The following is a 22754-nucleotide window of genomic DNA, read 5'->3' on the forward strand; positions in this document are numbered from 1 at the left end:
GCCCAAACCAGGGCAGCCGACTGACAGTAGTGCTCCGCTGCTGTCAGAGACACCCTCTGGAGGGAAGGGGATCGTAAGATCCCTAGGAATGGAAACTACAACTGGGTCTGCCTGAAAAGAAGCTGTAGAAGAGATCCTGGACCTGTCCGGAGAGTACCTCACTCCGTTGGGCGCGATGTCCTGCGCTTACGGGGGGGGAGGGGGGGGGATGAAGATGACCTGACGCGTACTACCGGATCTTGTGTGGGCATGCGTTGGGCATCTTACTGGGTAGGCCATTGCCTAGCTCAGGGGGCGATTGCTCGCACGCGTGGGCGAGTGATGGCGCGCGGGCGAACGATGGCGCGCGGGCGAGCTGTGGCGCGCGGGCGAGCTGTGGCGCGCAGGCGAGCTGTGGCGCGCAGGCGAGCTGTGGCGCGCAGGCGAGCTGTGGCGCGCAGGCGAGCTGTGGCGCGCAGGCGAGCTGTGGCGCGCAGGCGAGTGATGGCGCGCAGGCGAGCGATGGCGCGTAGGAGAGTTCGCGCATGGGCGAACGATGACGCTCAGGAGAAGGAGCTCGAGGGCGCGCAGGGGTCAGGGCGTGTAGGTGACGGGACGCATGGGCGCGTTGGTGCACGTTCCGGAGACCTCGGATGGAGTGTAGCCACAGGATGATGAAGGGCGAAGCCGTGGGGCGAGTGCGTGCAGGGGGAATATCCCTAGTGAGCGGGCGCGCAGAAGGGCGCTCGTCAGGAACCGAAGTTCTGGCAGTGGGCGCGCGATGGCGAGCAGGTGAGGTCTGATGGCGAGCAGGCGAGGTCTGATGGCGAGTCGGCGATCGTGGAGGAGAGCGCTGGCGAGCAGGAGAGGAAGATTTCTCCTTGGAGCCCTGATCCGAAGATCGAGGGCGAGCGTTGGCGAGCAGGAGTGCGCTGACGAGCAGGAGAGCGCCGATGAGGAGATCGCTGACGAGCAGGAGACTGAGGGCGTCCATGGCGTGTATCAGGCCGAGGGCGCAGAGGTCCGTTGGCGAGTAGGAGATCGTGGGCACGTAGTCTCTGGAATTGCAGGTCGAACAGGAGATCGTGGGCATGCAGGAGAGCGCTGGCGAGATGAGGCAGCGACCAGTGAGCACTTGTGCGCGGGCGTGCAGGCGAACGTTGGCGCACAGGGGAAACCTGGCGCTTAAGGGACTTACACACAATGTGTGAAAGCCCCTTTTGCCCCGAAGGGACCGGTGCCCGTTTGAAAACGGGATGTGTGGGCGCCCACAGCGCGTCAGCAGCCAGGAAAGGTGAAGGCAGGTCAGCAGGTCTGGCAGGCGTAGGAGATCGCGAACGATCTGTGGAGAGGTCCAGGTCCAAGGAAGTAGCAGGACCGGTAGCTGAAGGACGAGGTTCCTCTGCGGGGGACTGCGAGGATGAAGATCCGAAGAGGCGCCTCCTAACACCCTTGTGAGGAGAAGGAAGACCTCGGCGACGAAGAGGAAGGCGAGCCTTACGTCGGATGCGTCCTCTGGGAGCAGCAGGTAAACCATCGGCAGTGCTCCGAAGAGGAGTCTCTGTCAGTGAACTCCCCCGGGGGGGAGAATCACCCGCAGGAGAGACCGTTGGACTTAGAGCCTCCTTCGAAGGATGTTCGGAGGGGGGGAGCTAAGCCTTCAGCTACAACAGGAGCAGGGGTTTGAACACTCTCATTGGAAGCGTCTACCACAACAGCCTCGACAATATACAGAGGGTCAACCTCTGCTACCGCCGGTGACTGTTTGACTGCTGCTCCCAACCTGATCATGTCAAACAGGGCTTCCTTGGAGGGCAAACCCTGAAGCCCCAAGGAAGCCTAAAGCTGCAAAAGATCATTATTAACAGGAGAAATAATTAAATCCTCCCCTGGGGGAGGAGGAGGAGCTGCCTCGCTATGGGAGGCAACTCCCTCTCCCAAACCCCGAGATCGGTCAACAACAGTACGGCCTACGATATCACTCGACGGCCTCTCACGAGAGGCCGACTGAGTGGGAGCTTCAGAGGAGGTTTGGGCTACGAAAGAAGAGTCCTTAGGATTTTCCTTCTTCAAAGAAACCTTTAAAGGAGAAATATCCCGTCTGGACTTCTTCCGGCGCCGAGAAAACCTTTCCCACTGGGAGGTAGGCCACTCCCTACATTCCATACAAACATTATCACTTTCACACCGCTGACCCCTACAATAAGGGCATAAGGTGTGAGGAACCGTCTCGATGGAAGACATGAAGGTCCCACAAGGGCAGTCAAGCAACCCAGGCCACTTCCACATTGTAGAGGCCAACTTCACAACACTCTGAGAAAAAGAAAGAAAAATTATATTTTAATTATAAAATAAATTTTTGAATATACTTACCCGGTGAATATATAATAGCTGAGCCTCCGGCGGCTCGACAGAAAAACACAAAAACGCGCGAGCGATCGCTATGAAGGTTGCGGGTGTGCCCACTAGCGCCAACTATCGGCCAGATACCGCATATACATGTAAACAGACCCAATTTTTCTCATCCCGCTGGGTCTCTATCGGGGAGGAAGGGGGGGCCTTTAATTTATATATTCACCGGGTAAGTATATTCAAAAATTTATTTTATAATTAAAATATCATTTTTAAATATTTAACTTAGCCGGTGAATATATAATAGCTGATTCACACCCATGGTGGTGGGTAGAGACCAGAGTTAATTAAGTTTACAGCGTATATGCTTAGAGTTTTTGACAGTTATATCATAACAAAACCCAAATATATAAAGGTACCTGGTAAGGAAGTTGACTTAGACGATTACTCTGCCTTATTAGTCTGTCTTCCTCACGAAGCCCAGCGATCCTCTTAGGATGCTGAAAGACTCCCAGGAGCTGAAGTATTAAGGGCTGCAACCCATACAACAGGACCTCATCAAACCCCTAATCTGGGCGCTCTCAAGAAATGACATTTGACCACCCGCCAAATCAAAAAAGGCTGCGAAAGGCTTCTTAGCCTTCCGTACAACCCAATTAAAAAAAAAAAATTTCAAGAGCAGATTAAAAGGATATTGGAATTAAGGGAATGTAGTGGTAGAACCCTTACCCACTACTGCATTCGCTGTAACGAATGGACCCAGTGTGTAGCAGTCCTCGTAAAGAGTCTGGACATCTTTTAAGTAAAATGACGCGAATACCGATTTGTTTCTCCAAACGGTCGCGTCCATAATACTTTGCAGAGATTTATTTTGCTTAAAGGCCACGGAAGTTGCTATAGCTCTTATTTCGTGCGTCTTAACCTTAAGCAAGCATCGGTCTTTTTCATTCAAGTGAGAATGAGCCTCTCGTATTAAAAGTCTGATAAAATATGACAAAGCATTCTTTGACATAGGCAATGATGGTTTCTTAACTGAGCACCATAATGCCTCAGATCCACCTCGTAAGGACTTAGTACGAGCTAAGTAGAACTTCCTCAGATCCACCTCGTAAGGACTTAGTACGAGCTAAGTAGAACTTAAGAGTTCTAACAGGACACAGCACTCTTTCAATTTCGTTGCTTACGATCTCTGACAGGCAAGGTATATCAAAAGACTTAGGCCAAGGACGAGAAGGCAGTTCATTTTTGGCCAGGAAACCAAGTTGAAGTGAACATGTGGCTTTTTCTGTAGAAAAGCCGATGTTCTTACTGAAGGCATGAATTTCACTGACCCTTTTAGCCGAAGCCAAGCACACTAGGAAAAGCGTCTTGAGGGTGAGATCCTTCAAGGAGGCTGAATGTAATGGCTCAAACCTGTCTGACATGAGGAACCTTAGGACCACGTCTAAGTTCCATCCAGGAGTTGCCAAACGACGTTCCTTAGAGGTCTCGAAAGACTTAAGGAAATCTTGGAGATCTTAATTGTTGGAAAGATCTAAGCCTCTATGACGAAAGACCGAAGCCAACATGCTCCTGTAGCCCTAAATCCTGGGAGCTGAGAGGGAGCGAACATTTCTCAGATGTAAAAGAAAATCTCCGATTGGGCTACAGAGGTACTGGAAGAGGACATAGATGCTGGCTTGCACCAATCTCGAAAGACTTCCCACTTCGACTGGTATACTCTGAAGGTAGAAGCTCTCCTAGCTCTCGCAATCGCACTGGCTGCCTCCTTCGAAAAGCCTCGAGCTCTTGAGAGTCTCTCGATAGTCTGAAGGCAGTCAGACGAAGCGCGGGGAGGCTTTGATGAACATTCTTTACGTGGGGCTGACGAGAAATCTACCCTTAGAGGAAGACTTCTTGGAATGTCTACCAGCCATTGAAGTACCTCGGTGAACCACTCTCTCGCGGGCCAGAGGGTAGCAACCAACGTCAACCCTGTCCCTTCGTGAGAGGCGAACTTCTGCAGTACCTTGTTGACTATCTTGAATGGTGGGAATGCATATAAGTCCAGAAGAGACCAATCCAGTAGAAACGCGTCTATGTGGATTGCTTCTGTATCTAGGACTGGAGAGCAATAGATTGGTAACCTTTTGGTCAACGAGGAGGCAAAGAGGTCTATGGTGGGTTGACCCCAAGTAGCCCAAAGACTCTTGCCCACGTCCTTGTGGAGGGTCCATTCCGTGGGTATCACCTGACCCCTCCGACTGAGACAGTCTGCCAAGACGTTCAAGTCCCCCTGGATGAATCTCGTCAACAGGGAGATGCCTCGATTTCTTGACCATACGAGAAGGTCCCTTGCGATCTCGAGCAGCGTGAAGGAGTGTGTGCCTCCTTGCTTGGAGATGTACGCCAAAGCTGTGGTGTTGTCTGAGTTGACCTCTACCACTTAGTTTCGAAGAAAGCTTTCGAATTTCATCAAGGCCAAGTGGACTGCTAATAGCTCCTTGCCGTTGATGTGCATGCTCTGCTGACTTGAGGTCCACAGACCCGAGCATTCCCGACCGTCCAGGGTCGCACCCCAACCCAAATCCGACGCGTCTGAGAACAACACGTGGTTTGGGTTCTTGACTGCTAGGGATAGTCCCTCTCTCAGACTGATATTGCTGTCCCACCATTTCAGGCATGCCTTTACTGGTTCGGAGACTGGGAATGATACCGTCTCTAACGTCTTGTCCTAGTTCCAGTGAGAGGCTAGATGGAACTGGAGAGGCAGAAGGTGTAGTCTCCCTAGCGAGACAAACTGCTCCAGGGATGAGAGAGTCCCTACGAGACTGTTCCAACTCCTGACTGAACAAACGTTCTCTTTTCAGCATTAGTTGGACTTCGAGCAGGGCTTGTTCTATTCGGGTGGCAGACGGAAAAGCCCGAAAAAACTGGACTGCGAATCTCCATCCCCAAATATAGAATAATCTGGGATGGGATCAGTTGGGACTTTTAGGTTGGCCAAAAGTCCCAACTCCCTGGCCAGACTCAACGTCCAATGTAGATCCTGCAGACAGCGAAGACTGGACGATGCTCTGAGAAGCCAGTCGTCCAAGTACAGGGAGGCTCGGATTCCCGATAGATGGAGGGATTTTGCCACATTCCTCATGAGCCTCGTAAACACGAGAGGAGCAGGACTGAGGCCAAAGCACAGGGCTCGAAACTGGTACCCCACATTCCTGTAAACAAACCTCAGAAACGGTTGGGAATCCGGGTGTATAGGAATGTGGAAGTATGCCTCCTGAAGGTCGAGAGAGACCATCCAGTCGCCTTCCATTAATGCTGTCAAGACAGCCTGGTAGACTTCATCGTGAAGTTTGTCTTGACAATGAACACATTGAGCGCACTTGCCTCTTACGTACTCCTGCAGTGAACATGGCTGCCAGATCATTGGAGCCATCCCAGAGGGACTTGTTCCTGCAGAGAACGTGGCTGTCAGATTATTGGAGCCATCCCTGATAGCCTTGTTTATGCATGACATAATTTTACAGAAAAACTTCAAACGCTCGAAAAAACTCCTAACAGGAGATGGTCTAGCTCTGAAGTCGACCATAAAATCTTGGAGCGTCTCATGGCCAGGCGCCAGGGAGAGTCTATGAGGTTTGAGAAGTCTATCTGGGCAGAGGCAGGAACTCCCAAGCCGAGAACTTCTCCCGTGTCATATCAGACTCTCGCTCTATAAGCCAGCTTAAAAGTAGGGAAAGCAAAGGCTGTCTCCCCCAAACTCCTCCTGGTGATTAACCAGTCGCCTAGCAAACGTAAAGCTCTCTTAGAAGAGCGAGAGAGCACTAGCTTAGAAAACAACGGCTTCGAAGTAGCTAGGCCTAATGTAAACTCTGACGTTTAGGCGAACGAGGAGCAGCAGTTACAAAAAGATCCGGACAAAGATCCTTAAAAATCAGCATGATTTATTTAAAGTCCATAGAGGGCTGAGCAGCTTTAGGCTCCTCTCCGTCTGACAGAGTCCTCAAGGGAATATCAGTAGGAGGGGGATCAGCAACTTCCTCATCTGAAGGAACCTTGTCCGACAATTGCAGAGTCTCAAGCAAGGGAGAGACCTGCCGTGGTGGCAATGCTTGACAAGCAGAGTCCACACGCAAAGGAGCAACAATAGCAGTCAAGGACGCTATGTCATGTAACTGCTTAAAGGACTGACCAGCAACAACAACAGGTGCGGGAGGACGCTCGACGTCAACTCGAGACTGCCTTGACTGCTTAGACTGAGCAGTCAAAACAACTCTTGACTGCGGTGCTTGACGCTCAACGTCAAAACAAGTCAACTATGCTGGTTGGTGAACGTCCTGAACGTCAACAAGAGCAAGCGGCAGCGGCTGAACGTCCACAAGCGGCTGAGAGTCAACACGGGACTGCATCGAGTGAGGCTCTACAAAACACGATTGACGTGACTTTGTAACGTCAATGTCAACAGGACGTGCAAAGGCTCATTTGGGCGGCTGACGGCCAGGATCTCGATCAGCTAAGCGGCGAGGATCATCGTGAACCTGCTCAACAGAATAGTCCTCCATAAGAGAGGCAAGCTTATTCTGCATGTCTTGCCGTACAACCCATTTAGGATCAACGGGAATGGTTGCGGTAAGAGACGAGGGTAACGTCTGTGACTGCAAAACCTTGCCTACAATAAGACTCTCGGAGCCTGTGTTACTCTTTTGTTTAGGCGGCGAGCAGTCTTCCGATGACTGCATAGGGTCAGAGCTGTCCCAATGGCTACAACCAGGACGCTGGACCTGTCCTGAAAGGACTGACTTTCGCTTAAAGGGCCTCGAAACCTTGCTCCACGGTTTCTTACGCGAAAAGCCTTCGGATGACGAGGAGAAAATCGTCTCGCTCGTCTTATGGTAGGGGCGGTCTTGGTGAGACACGCCTGAAACCATAAAGGGAACGTTTGTTCGCTGATCAAGGCCTCTCGAACCCATAAGTCGTACGACATTACTTCTCCCCTGGGCTTGGGAGCTTGCAAGAGGTCTCGGACTAGGCGAACGACAGGCACGAACAGACGAACCCTCGGTCGCAACACTGATAACACTTTGCGCAATTATCACTTTATCACTACGATTTTCTGTTTTGCACTTACTTCACTGAAATCGAATTTTTCAACAATTCACATTAGGCATGAATAAAACTGATTTCTACCTGAAGCACGCAATTCTACCCTCATCAAAAGGTTATAATTGCGAAATAAGTCGTATAATGTAAGCACATTAATACAAGCAAAAAACAGTAAACATATTAAGATAAAAAGATCAGTGGCTGGGAAGGAGACTAAACACTAGTTCATTCAAAACTACGTTTTCAATCTCTCACCGTACAGTGCCTTGGGACGAGAATAAAAACTAAAAACGTTTTATCCTTTCTCCCCGTACAGAGACTAGGGACGAGAGTAAAAAAACTGACTCGAGAACAACGTTACTCGCTTGGGACGAGAATAAAGATCGGAACGTTCTCTCTTCCTCTCTCTCTCTCCGTCTCTCTCTCTCTCTCTCTCTCTTGATTTCGCACCGAAGAGAAAAGCCCACTTACCTTTCGTCAATAAACAGGTTATTTGACCAAAGGAAAAAAACTGAAAGGTTTTTCAATTAACAAGTTCCTTTAAAATAGTATTTAAAACATTTTAAGTTTGAAAGAAGAATGAACAAAACGTCAGAATCGATTTACTCTTTCTGCAAAGTGAAACCGTGATTCTCTCTCTATCGTAACGATAGAACGCAAACTGCGTAGCATAAATAAACTAAACGTTAGTTCATCTTTGAAACAGTACGAAGACTATTCAAAGAAAATCTTTCATAAAATATCTACTAAAAAATATTCATTTAATAAGTTTTAAATCATTTGCTCTGTAAAAGTTATTTACGATTGAAAGGGCTCAACGTTGTTTAACTTCGGTTTCCAAGTTAGGACCGCCTACTCTCGGATTAGGGGAGGAATAGGTAAGGTCGCATATAAACAAATCATTAAAATTTATCTTGATGTTTATTATAAATGGAAAGCTAATCGAAGAGGCCTAATAAAGGCGGTTGAGATATAAAATCTATAATTAACAACAACAATTTATAATGTGATAAGTACATCATACATACATATACCAAAGGCACTTCCCCCAATTTTGGGGGGTAGCCGACAACAACAAGAAACAAAACAAAAAGGGGACCTCTACTCTCTACGTTCCTCCAGCCTAACCAGGGACTCAGCCGAGTTCAGCTGGTACTGCTAGGGTGCCACAGCCCAACCTCCCACATTTCCACCACAGATGAAGCTTCATACTGCTGAGTCCCCTACTGCTGCTACCTCCGCGGTCATCTAAGGCACCGGAGGAAGCAGCAGGGCCTACCGGAACTGCGTCACAATCGCTCGCCATTCATTCCTATTTCTAGCACGCTCTCTTGCCTCTCTCACATCTATCCTCCTATCACCCAGAGCTTTCTTCACACCATCCATCCACCCAAACCTTGGCCTTCCTCTTGTACTTCTCTCATCAACTCTTGCATTCATCACCTTCTTTAGCAGACAGCCATTTTCCATTCTCTCAACATGGCCAAACCACCTCAACACATTCATATCCACTCTAGCCGCTAACTCATTTCTTACACCCGTTCTCACCCTCACCACTTCGTTCCTAACCCTATCTACTCGAGATACACCAGCCATACTCCTCAGACACTTCATCTCAAACACATTCAATTTCTGTCTCTCCATCACTTTCATTCCCCACAACTCCGATCCATACATCACAGTTGGTACAATCACTTTCTCATACAGAACTCTCTTTACATTCATGCCCAATCCTCTATTTTTTACTACTCCCTTAACTGCCCCCAACACTTTGCAACCTTCATTCACTCTCTGACGTACATCTGCTTCCACTCCACCATTTGCTGAAACAACAGACCCCAAGTACTTAAACTGATCCACCTCCTCAAGTAACTCTCCATTCAACATGACATTTAACCTTGCACCACCTTCCCTTCTCGTACATCTCATAACCTTACTCTTACCCACATTAACTCTCAACTTCCTTCTCTCACACACCCTTCCAAATTCTGTCACTAGTCGGTCAAGCTTCTCTTCTGTGTCTGCTACCAGTACAGTATCATCCGCAAACAACAACTGATTTACCTCCCATTCATGATCATTCTCGCCTACCAGTTTTAATCCTCGTCCAAGCACTCGAGCATTCACCTCTCTCACCACTCCATCAACATACAAGTTAAACAACCACGGCGACATCACACATCCCTGTCTCAGCCCCACTCTCACCGGAAACCAATCGCTCACTTCATTTCCTATTCTAACACATGCTTTACTACCTTTGTAGAAACTTTTCACTGCTTGCAACAACCTTCCACCAACTCCATATAACCTCATCACATTCCACAATGCTTCCCTATCAACTCTATCATATGCTTTCTCCAGATCCATAAACGCAACATACACCTCCTTACCTTTTGCTAAATATTTCTCGCATATCTGCCTAACTGTAAAAATCTGATTCATACAACCCCTCCCTCTTCTAAAACCACCCTGTCCTTCCAAGATTGCATTCTCTGTTTTATCCTTAATCCTATTAATCAGTATTCTACCATACACTTTTCCAACTACACTCAACAAACTAATACCTCTTGAATTACAACACTCATGCACATCTCCCTTACCCTTATATAGTGGTACAATACATGCACAGACCCAATCTACTGGTACCATTGACAACACAAAACACACATTAAACAATCTCACCAACCATTCAAGTACAGTCACACCCCCTTCCTTCAACATCTCAGCTTTCACACCATCCATACCCGATGCTTTTCCTACTCTCGTTTCATCTAGTGCTCTCCTCACTTCCTCTATTGTAATCTCTCTCTCATTCTCATCTCCCATCACTGGCACCTCAACACCTGGAACAGCAATTATATCTGCCTCCCTATCATCCTCAACATTCAGCAAACTTTCAAAATATTCCGCCCACCTTTGCCTTGCCTCCTCTCCTTTTAACAACCTTCCATTTCCATCTTTCACTGTCTCTTCAATTCTTGCGCCGGCCTTCCTTACTCTCTTCACTTCTTTCCAAAACTTCTTCTTATTCTCTTCATATGACTGACCTAGTCCCTGACCCCACCTCAGGTCAGCTGCCCTCTTTGCCTCACGTACCTTGCGCTTTACTTCCACCTTTTGCTCTCTATATTTTTCATACTTCTCTATACTATTACTCTGCAGCCATTCTTCAAAAGCCCTCTTTTTCTCTTCCACTTTTACCTTCACTCCTTCATTCCACCATTCACTGCCCTTCCTCATGCTGCCTCCAACAACCTTCTTGCCACATACATCACTTGCAATCCCAACAAAATTTTCTTTTGCTAACTTCCACTCCTCCTCTAAATTACCAGTTTCTCTTACTCTCACCTCGTCATATGCCATTTTCAACCTTTCCTGATATTTACTTTTTACCCCCGGTTTTATTAGCTCTTCAACCCTCACTAGCTCCCTTTTACATCCACCTACTCTATTCCCCCACTCTTTTGCTACAACTAATTTTCCTTCCACCAAAAAATGATCAGACATACCGTTAGCCATACCCCTAAACACGTGCACGTCTTTCAATCTTCCAAACATTCTTTTAGCTATCAACACATAATCCATTAATGCCCTTTCTACTACTCTTCCATTTGCCACTCTTACCCATGTATACTTATTTTTATCTTTCTTTTTAAAAAAGCTAGCACTTATTACCATCTCTTGTTCAACACACATATCTACCAGTCTCTCACCACTCTCATTTTCACCTGGTACGCCATATTACCCAATGACACCTTCTACCTCTCCAGCACCCACTCTAGCATTTAAGTCACCCATAACTACTACATAATTCCTTCTACCCAGTCCTTCTACACACCTAGTTAATTCATTCCAGAACTCATTCCGCTCTTCTTCACTTTTCTCACTACCTGGCCCATACGCACTGACAAACGCCCAACATTCCCTACCCAACCTAACCCTTACCCACATTAACCTAGATGATATCTCCTTCCATTCCACTACTTTACCTGTCATCCATTCACTCAGCAATAAAGCCACACCCTCTCTCGCTCTTCCCCTTTCAATCCCAGACACTCTACCAGACATTTCACCAAACATCACTTCACCCTTTCCTTTAATCTTTGTCTCACACAAGGCCAATACATCCATCCTTCTACTTCTAAACATACTTCCAATCTCACATCTTTTACTCTCTATCGTACTACATCCACGCACATTCAAACACCCCAAAACTAGAGTGCGGGGAGCAGTCACTCTCCCCCCAGCTCCATCTCTTTGTTGCTGTCTCACAGGATTTTCTATACAGGAGAGGGGGCAAGATAATTGCTAAAAGCCTAAAACACACTTCCGTACTAAGGGAAGGGTCGGCCATTTAAAAGTCAAAGAAAGTCCAAAAAACAATCCAAAGTCATCAACAATTAAATCTATCCAAAAACGAGTTCAAGATTTAAGTTGAAGATAAAACACCTGCACTGCGAAAGCTCAAACCAAAAGGAAGTACTTCACCAAGACTGTTGAAAAACTCCAGGTTAACAGCGAGTAATGGTACGTCTTGTCGATCAGACCGACAGAGAAAAATTGAGTCTGTTTACATGTATATGCGGTATCTGGCCGATAGTTGGCGCTAGTGGGCACACCCGCAACCTTCATAGCGATCGCTCGCGAGTTTTTGTGTGTTTTTCTGTCGAGCCGCCGGAGGCTCAGCTATTATATATTCACCGGCTAATTTAAATATTTAAAAAGCAATGATTAATGGCTGTCAAAGAGGTGAAGGTGAAAGCGGACACGTCCGATCACCACCCGCGCCAAAGTAAAAGTGAAGCTACAACACAGGTGTGTGAGGGGGAAGGGTAGCTAACTACCCTCCCGCTAACTAGCGGTGGGGTAATAATCCCTCGTTAAAATTTTATGGCTCGTCCTTTCAGCTACGCGAAAGTAATTACCCACTTTAAATAGCGTGGTTTGTATTCCAGTTACGGAACAAATCCCTTTTAGACTTTCTTCCGGCGCCGGGCAAACCTCTCCCACTGGGAGGTAGACCACTCCCTACATTCAATACATACGTTACCGCTATCACACCGTTGGCCCCTACAATGAGGACACAAGGTGTGGGGATCAGTGTCGACCGCCGACATAAAAGTCCCACAAGGGCAGCCAGGTAATACGGGACACGTACGCATATTCAATAATAGAGGCCAACTTCAAACACACACTGTAGGAAAAGAGAAAGCAAAACAGATTAATGGCAGTCAAGAGAGGGTAAGCGCAGACAGGTCTGATCGCCACCCAAGCCAAAAGCAAAGTGGAGCATTCACTAGTGTGTGTGAGGGGGGAGGTAGCAAGCTACCCCTCCCTACCCCCCGCTAACTAGCGGTGGGGTAGTAAACCCTCGTTAAAATTCTAATGGCTCGTCATTCAGCTACGCCGAAGTAATTACCCCATGTAAATAGCGTTGTTTGTATTTCAGTTACGGAACAACTGTTCTTTCCAAACCGAGATATATCTCCTGGTGCGATGGTACCTACTTTCTTTAGAAGAAATTTACATACCTTAAAATAATTTCCTGTACTCCCTTTGGACAGAGTAATAAGCCACTCTGGGGGTTTTGGCTTTCTCTGAGAAGGAACAACTACCTCTATACCTTTATCAATCCAATGTACAGATTTGTATATATCTATATCCTTAGGTACCCCCATCGCAAAGAGCACCCTTGATGTTCAAATTATTGATTTTGTTATTCATATTATTACTGATTGCATTGATTGCTTCATCATGATTATCAAATGATATCCATGAATTCCATTTGTCACCTTCAAGCCTCATTCTAATTTCTTTAATATTACCATAACATTGAAATGTTTTATACAAGACATCGTAATTAGTTTCTATTGGAATTTGGGTGACATGAGGGATTTGCAGTTTCCCTATGTTACCCAAATTACTTCGTTTTTGAGCATCCGTACAATGGTCCTTTAGAGTTTCCAAGTCGTCAACAGACGGGTTGGTTTTTATGGAAAAAGCAAGCCCGGTTATCCACCTCTTATCGAAGGATATCAGTCCCTCTATCCCATGTGGCCCAACAGGAGAAGAGGTTTTAGCAGGGACCAGTTCTCTATTAGAGAGGGGCTGCCTCTCTACAGGTGGTTGAACACTGGTCAGTGGGGGTAGTTAGCCCCTCCCACCGACAACTCCAATGCCTGGCGTCACCCATTATCCGTAAATATAGGCGACCTAAAACCGGATCACTGGAGCCCGACTCTTAACAGACTAAGTCTGTACCCAATGAGGTCTGCCAGAGGGTGATGTTGTCTAAATTTGTACAGGTTGAGATGGTATGCCATTCATCCCGCCCTGAATCCAAAGAAGCAGTCAAAGTTGTACACAAGTCCATGCCCAAGAGGAAGAGATGGGAGAATAAAAGAAGTAATCAAAAGAAAGGAGAGAAAGTGCTGACTAATTTAGTTGCATCAACAATTGGGCACCAAGGTCCAGTGGGAAACCAGTTTCCACCGTTCATTAGAGCCTAGCTGCTAATCCCTAAGCCCCCATCCTTGTCAAGGCTTCAGCATCTGGGGAGGGGGGGGGGGGGTTATCAGAGACAGGTCAAGGGTTAGATAGATGCCCTACAGTATATTCACTTGGGGACTTCCTCTCACCTAAAGAAGGCTCCCAGTAAATGACGAGGGTTTATATCTGCATAGGTACAAACAACTGTACTAATTCAAAAAATAATTTATATTTTACTTAACTATACAAATCTTAGTCATTTATATATATATATATATATATATATATATATATATATATATATATATATATATATATATATATATATACATATATATATATATATATATATATATATATACATATATATATATATATATATATATATATATACATATATATATATATATATATATATATATATATATATATATTATCCGCTTCAACCACCCCACAAGTCCTGACCAAAAGAGTGAAAACGTATACACTAGCATGAACTCACGAAAGCACTAGTGGGCCCATGACAACCATTCAATGTTGCGCAAGACCCACAATAATTCTTCAATCTGGGCGTAGCAAAAGCTGCACCAGTGCTAACCCAATAAATGACTCAGGTTTGTATGGGTAGGAAAGATATTTTGTTTTTAAAATTTGTAGTATCAATGAAGTGGGGTAACATATAATTTGTGTGGAACAGGGAAAACTTAAAATAGTTTCGGCTGGTAGCTAATGGTTGCATGATGTTTTGGATAGCAATAGGGTTCCGTCCAGAGTAGGCTTGGCCACTAATTCATTTTGAGTTTTCCATAACATTGCTAGCGTAATTTATAACTTTAATAAAAATATAGATTACTGTCTAAATTAATTTTTGACTCATCATCATCTTAGCCCTCATCCATGACCTTTAAAACCTCCATACCCTGCTTTTGAGTAATTTTCCCAAAATTAAAACATCTAATTGTGCCTTTCTAGAAAAAAAGTTTTTTCATAGCCTGATGTAGTACAATTTTATAAAATACAGCAGCATTAAATATATTTTACCAAGAAATCTGCTAGAATGCAATTATTTTGAGCTTTTTACGTACCACATGCAGATCAGTTTATTAAAGTTTCTGAAATACTTTTTACAAGTCATGATAAACTTAAATCAGGTTAAAGTAATGAAAGTAAAGTCAATTCCAAAACTATTCATAAACTGTACATGATGTGAATTAACCAGTTACATTCATAATTTAATAAACTATACATAAATTTCACCTAATCTACAACATCAAATTAAATATATCTTATGCAAACTTATTTTTACGGTCTGCATAAGCAATCTGCCCAGTTCTGCACTTATTTTCAAAATCATCCTGTAAAGAATACATACGATACATTAGTTAAGAACATCACAACAACTGTATTTTCAATTTCATGTAAACCTTAGTTAAAATCTGTTATATTTCACAAGCTCTTATTAAAGTTTAGGTTCCACCATTTAAAATTTTTAAAGTTTTACTGCACTATCAAAGACAAAATTAATGTTTCATCAGACAAAAAATAAGTTTCCATTTCACAGATACCAACTATTACTTTTTATATCTTTCTTTATCCTGTACTATTCCTGATGAGTTAGCCTAGATCAGGTCCTGAATTCCTATTCATTATCATAGGGCTCAACAGTATATATTACTTTAGAAGTTTTATTCCAGCTTAGAACAGATTGTTAAAGGAGTTTAATTAGTATCAACTTTGGAAGATCAAACTTGTTGCAAATGCTTTTCTGTTGAAAGTGTTGACATAAGTATGATCTAAGATGACTACCATTTAGTCATTACTGATCTAAAACATTTTAAAATCAATTTGTATTTTTCTTAACTACAAACCTGAGCCCTTTACTATAGGAGAATAGATAACAGCGAAGCTGGAAAACAGTAGATAAAATTATAACAAGGTGTAAACAACCAACAGGTAGCAGGGAGACAACCCCCCTCCCCCAGCCGGCTCACTGACAACTCGTATTGAAGCCTGGGACTCTCTCGGGGGGCCTGGTGATAACAGGAAAGTTTGAGTAAGGGACCCAGGTTTTTATAGTTAAAGAAAGTAAAAATGACTTGGAAAAAATTGGGGATTTGTTCCTACATGAATACAAACCATCGTTTTTTGCTAAAAGAGACTCGTCTTAGGTGGGAGGAAATTACCCTTTCCAATTGGTTGGAAGCTTAACCTGAGAATACAAAACATTTTAGATGCTTAAAAAGAGTAACGGTTCCTTACACCTCATGAACTCCTGTAGGAGAACCAGTGGTTTTTCCCTAGCTATTAAAAGGGTTGTAATCAAGCCTGAATACTCTCAAGTAGTAGGCTTGGCAACTTGGGCTTGACATTTCAACCAGAGGACCATTTAATGGTTGTGGATTTGCCTGGCTACATCACACTCCTCCTCGTAAGGAGTACGGGTAATACACTTTCCAGTGCTTAGGCATGGAATAGCTATGAGAAGTCTGGCCTTACCTGACTGTGAGATGAAAGTCCAAATGGAGAGGTCTTCCTATGCTGTACCACATGAGAGGGGAAGATTGAAAGGAAAAGAAAAGGCCAGTTATAGTTATTTTATTTCTTCACTTTCATCCCAGTCTTATACATAACCTTGGCCCTCAATTCGCAGTTCCTGGTCTTGTAAGAGAGGTGCAGGTAGCGTATGCCACTTGCTGAGCAGCTACAACGGGTCCTAGAGTAAAAGTGTCTAGGGACCTATGGGCCACATCATAGAGGTAGTGGCTGGTGAAGATCATCTGACGCTTCTCCACGTCGCCTTGGAGAACTTGCATCACAGAGAAGTATTGATACCTCTAATGTTGTAGGCTCTAACTCATGAGACTTCTACAGAATATGAAGAGAGCCTTCGAGATATCTCTTCTCTTAGCCAGAACAAGATTGTATTCATGGAGATCATCCTGGTTTTCCCTGAGCTCACAAAAAGGTGCTGCAGACAAGGTCTTGCGGGCCTTGCAAGTTTCAAATAGCACCTCAGAGCTCTCACAGGACACAGTAAAAGCTAGTTAGGATTATCGGTTACATCCTTAACCTGTTAAGCCCCCCCCCCTTTGGATCAGGTTGCCGCTAACGTACCTTCACGCTTTTTTTTTTTCCCTGAGCGGTCATTTCACTAATGATAACTTTTCAAAGTTAATATCATTTATTTATGCTTATAATTCGGATTTATAGTTGAAAGTAGGAATTTTGATTAAATGGTGGAATAAGAAAAAACAATGAATACTACTATATATATATATATACTCTCTCTCTGTGTGTGTGTGTGTGTGTGTGTGTGTGTGTGTGTGTGTGTGTGTGTATCAAAAAAGTGTGATTATAAGTGGGGAAGGAGGAATTTTGTTTGAAAATAATTCACTATCAACTGATCAGTATCATAAAATTTTAGGCAATGACTCCAAATTATAATTATGTTGTTGTTATTTGATATAACATTCTAACACAAAAGTTATTGGCTAAAATAATGAACTTTTGCACAGTTTAGAAAATTTGTCCGGACTGAAAAACCTTTCTTATAACCAATTCCCGAGTCCAATAACAACTCATTTTTCTTAGATAGCATATCTACAATTGGTATGCAACAATGCTGCATATGTGAACAAGTATTTCAGGAAACAATAGTTTTTGTGTGAGCAGTCAATCATCAGAGAGCACCTACAAATAATTTTCCTATTTCTTTATATCCTCCCCTAGATTACACTACTTAAGGTTTGGTTAGGTGTATTTATGGCTTTTCTTAGTCTTGTTAAGTTATTTTTTTTTCTTCTTTTTTTATAAGCTACGATTTATAATGAGGTATGAACTTTTGTGCCACCACAAATGAATTCTACTGCATTTTGTAGATTCTATGAAGACAACTCTCTTAATGCTTGAAATATTTGCATGATAGAATATCTCTATGATAGTTACTGACCACATGTTAATAACAATGAGACAAATTGGGTGAAAGGTGGGCAGATTAGGATGTTTGCATTCACTTATACAAAATGCAATATTGTTTTAATTGCTACCATGATATGAAACACATGTTGATTCTATGTTCCCACTGAATAAGCTCTGGTTCCAGCTGTAATTTTCTGGTTAACAAGTAATTATATTCAGTTAGTATTAAAGATGGTTGATAAGAGACACCATCATTTCATGGTTGTCTTTATTTAGATTATATGACCCCAGGAGTATAGTGTAAAAACTAGACTAATAGTGACCAAATGCAGTTGCTTACCATACTGAATATAAATATTTGCTGAAAAGTAAAGAAAAATTTTCATTATTCTAATTCTAATTCAAGAATCATTCATATATACAATGTAAACGCCCCTTAGTTTGATGTCCATCCACCTTTATTATTATTATTATTATTATTATTATTATTATTATTATTACTAGCTAAGCTACAATCCTAGTTGGAAAAGCAAGATGCTATAAGCCCAAGCAGAGTGAAATATTAACACCCACAATTCAAATACACTCTTGTTTAGAAGGCTTAGCATGTTCGCTGCTCTCCCACGTCCCATTAACGAACCATTATTGCCCATAGGTTCTCTATGAGGTTGAGGTTGCACCCCTTTGGTGGCCAGTTTATTACCTGGATTTCTGGGTGATGCTCTAACCAAGCTCTAACTACTGTGTTGGTATGGATGGGGCTATTATCGTACTCTAGAACGATTGGGTGTGGATTGGAAATGGTCATGGCTCACACTGTGGGAAGGAGGACATCCACATAATCATTGCTCGTGAACCTTTCAAATAATCATCCAACTCCACAAATTAATACAAATTCTTCCACTCTTAGCTCTCTTCTGGATATTTGTCTCATCATAGCTGGTATTCCGTCACCTCCAGAAAGGCCTTGTTCGTGCTTCCACTGATGTAAAATATTTTTCATCTTTATAGATGACTTTTTCCAAAAAGGAGTGATCGTGGAAATAATATAGGAAATCCAAGGCAATATTCCAAGTGTTTCTATGTCATTTTTTCTTTATTGGTCAGTATGTGATTATGAATACCATCTTCATGGAATCACTGTCTTGATGATTGACTGCTCACACAAACACGTGTGTTTCCGGAAATACTTATTCATATATGCTGCATTATTGCATACCAATTGTAATATTCTATCTAATGAAAACGATTTATTAGACTCGTGAACTGGGTATAAGTAAGGTTTTTCAGTTTGGAAAAAATTTCCAAACTATACCAAAGTTATTGTCTAAGCAATAACTTTTCTGTTAGAATGTTATTTCGAATACCACAACAAATGGGTCTATATAGTGTATTTATATTTTGGATTCTTTACCGAAAATATTATGATACTGATTAGTCGATGGTGAACTACTTTAAAACAAAATGCTTCCTTCCGCATAACAGCTCTAAAAACCTATTTTGATCTGTGATTGATAGTAGAAGGAACCATACCCTCGCTAAAATCAAATGCTGATATGAGGTAATGCACTGATAGCGGCCTGCAGAAGCTTATGTGTGAGAGGAACTAACTCTGTGTCTTATCTTGTCTAACATAGGAACTCAAGTACAACACTTATTGTTCTTAAGACTTACCCAATACCCTCCCTCAACAAGGTATTGGGGAAGTAACAAAGTACTATTCTATACTTAGGAGGCACAAGGGAAATGAGTCTTAGCTGCAGGGAGGTGAGGTCAGCTATGCTGAGGCTTGCGAAGCTTTTTCCCCCAGAGGGGAGAAGGTGAAAGGAAGAAAGGAGCTAGTCTCTCTTACTTATTAACCCAAGAATATCCTGGGTAACCTCAGCCCTCAAACCTCTGCTACTTGTCCATCAAGGAACCTGAGGTATTTAGACCATTTGTTGTGCAACTGCCACATGACCCATGGAAAAGGTCTTTATGTTCCTGTGGGTTACGTCTTTGCAGGCAGTGGGCCGTAAAGGTCGATTGACGCTTCAACACGCTCACTTACAGTATCTGCGCCACAGAGTAGTTTCTTGAATGCCAGGGACTTAGCAACACCACTGACATTACAAGCTCTGGGTTCTAAGATGGAGGAGAGTCTAGATTGAGAGCAAACTCAATAGCCTTCCGATCCCCGAGGGGAAGGAAACCCTTGTGATTCTCCTCTTGACCTTCCCCGTGCTGGTCAACAGTGCCGACACACGAGGGCGAGCTGGTGTTGTTCTTTTAAGATAACACCACAGACTCTTCACTGGGTAAAACCTCAGTTGAAAGGGTCTTCAGTTACCGAATGAAGACACTCTATCCTGAATGGGTTGCACCTAGGGTACAGCACACTCAGATTTTGAGTCTTGGCAATCAACTCAGGGATGCCGCTAAGGATTACTTCTCCCCGTCTCCTAGAGTAGGAGACATCACAAGATGGATCATGCAACACACTAACTCTCTTGGTCAAAGCCCAAGTGAATAGAAAGGACAGTCTTCCATGTAAGGAAGAAATCTGCTGCCTGGCATAAAGGTTTGTAGAGAGGGGCCTTCAGGGACTGAAGGACCTGAACCACGTTCCCAGGAGGAGGTTGAGATCTGACGGCGGACAAGTTATCTCAAACTTTGTATGAGTAAAGGCACTGAAGGGAGAAAATCCTCTTCCATGACATCAGTCACAAAGGACCGAACACTTTGCCTTGAAGACCAACGCTGAAAAGTGTCTGAGGTGCCTAGATATCTTTCCCGCATCTTGTTGCGAAAGGCCTCTGTGCGAGAGGAGGTGAAGGACCGTTTCCCGGCGTGAAGTTTAAGCAAAGCTACGGCTTTGTTAAGTGTTGGCATGTGGCTGCTTGGAAGATCACGTCGTGGAGGAAGATACCTCGGAACTCCGTCAGGAGCTGTAGAAGGTCCAGGAACCATTCTGCGTGATGTAATGTACCGATCGGTAATTACCGAACGCATCCAACCAACCCCAAGAAGAGATTGAGACGTATCTTCAATCTATTGTTGGATATGTAATAAGCATCAAGTCTACTACAGAGTAGTAACACCGAACTGTGAGCATGACAGGCATACGGGCGTAGCCGGACTTACAGTCGTGTCCAGAACCCAGTTGAAGAACTTTGAAAAAGTTTCTAACGGAGATTCCTCATTCTGTGGACGAAAACATTCATACTTCTCTGTCTCTGATCGGTATATGAGTATAAGGATTGAATGTTCCCTACTAGGGAACAGAAGAAGTTTCCGGTCAGAGTCGTTGTAGGAGACAAGATTTCCGATCGGGAGAAAGGAAGAAGTGCCTATGAGACGACTGAACGTAAATACCGTATGTCTGGTTACAGGAAAGTGGCCAAATAATGTACTGAATAACCTGGTTTCAGTAAGGGGTATAGCTATACAACTTAATAGAATGGAATTCTAATTGCAAGCCGTATATAGCCCTCATTGGCAGAAAGATCGCTTGCACGCATATGTTCTTGCCCATCTGCGCTAGCACATGCATAATCTCTGTCTCAGGAAACATTTGCAACGAATCCGGTTGCGAAAATAATGTATATGCGACGAATTCCAACATTATTGCCAAAGGAATTTTTTATCATTGACTAGCTGTAGTAATTTTTTGAATGGGAGCGCATATGTTCTCAAACAAAATATACAGTTATAGAAACGATCATTTCTCCTTTGGTTTGCCCCTCCTCTTTATGGGAGGGGCTAACCAGCATTCATACACAGACAAGGACATCTGGTTACCAGTGGGCGTGGTTTGAAAAGTTTGTAAACGTAATGAAAAGCTTCCCACACTGTTGCTATCGTTCTAATGCGTAAGCTAGCACTGCTCCTTAGGGACTAATTGTTTGAGATGATAATCCTGTAAGGGTAGAATAAAAAGTCTCAGAAGCCTATCGTGTAAAACGATAAGTCGTTGTACCAGAGGTACAATGGCAGGATGCGGCTGACTCGATCAAACAGAACCCGAGTTCATGAGAATAACCTCACGGTCTTGTCCTGGAAAGAGCGCATGCTCCAGGAAGGCTTACGGCCTTTATGAAGTTTTAACAACACTCGTTGAAATTATGTGAAACTTATCAGGAACGAGTGTCTCCCGAAAAGGGTGAAATCTCGTATGTGGGGGTTTGCTTAAGATCATACATTAGATAGCCATGGACCGCTTACCCGAAGGAGTTGCCATCGAACGCTTTCTCACTAGCAAAAAAAAATACCATCTAATTCAGGCAAGACCTGCCAGGGGAAATAAACTGGAATGAAAAATTTTTTTGTCTTTTTTTTTTTCATTCCTCGCTAGTTTCCGTCCCGCCAGTTGAGGATTTCTCAATGACGAGAAAGGATCACAAGCCGCCTGATAACCCAACCACTTGAAGTGGGAGGGTAGGGGGAAAATGACGGAGATTCGTTCAAAAACGAAAGGATCGGTGCTGGCGAGACCAGCCTAGCTGAAGCAGTAATCAACTGGGAGTGCAGAGTGATGTAACAAGTCACGCTACACTGGAAGACCCACCCCATGGGGGGGGGGGGGGTGTCGACCAAAGAGGTTTCATTGAAAAAAAAACTCTGGATCATGGGAACCGAGAGATTCGCCATGACGAGACCCTAGGGGTTCAGAATTTATTTCATGAATTCCTTTCTCACAACACTAAGGGATCGTGAATCTATTTCGCACGACCCTAAGGGATCGTTGTGACGAGCACCCGCAGGAACTTTTTTGCTGATTTCTGATGAAATCTTCAGGAATCGTGTCATGTGAACCCACCAGGGTTCATGGGACCAGAAACATGATCAGAACCCAAAGGAACTATGTCATAGTTACTTGTAGGGAGATGGAAACCCCTAGGCAGTAGGCATCCTTCAGGGTTTAGGAACCTCGGCAGGTTTTTGAACCT

The 22754-nt window shown here is 44.0% G+C and overlaps 1 protein-coding gene across 1 annotated transcript in view; it reads right to left on the minus strand.

Annotated features, from left to right (window-relative positions):
- Positions 1-15080: 15080 nt before the first annotated feature.
- Positions 15081-22754, minus strand: part of ND-B15 (NADH dehydrogenase (ubiquinone) B15 subunit) — a 32899-nt gene continuing 25225 nt past the window's right edge. The window contains exon 3 of the mRNA XM_068374735.1: positions 15081-15263. Coding sequence (XP_068230836.1) covers positions 15195-15263 — 69 coding nt within the window. The 3' untranslated portion in view covers positions 15081-15194. The remainder of the gene's footprint in view (positions 15264-22754) is intronic.

The sequence above is a fragment of the Palaemon carinicauda genome, chromosome 6, assembly GCF_036898095.1.
Source record: "Palaemon carinicauda isolate YSFRI2023 chromosome 6, ASM3689809v2, whole genome shotgun sequence".
Taxonomy (NCBI): domain Eukaryota; kingdom Metazoa; phylum Arthropoda; class Malacostraca; order Decapoda; family Palaemonidae; genus Palaemon; species Palaemon carinicauda.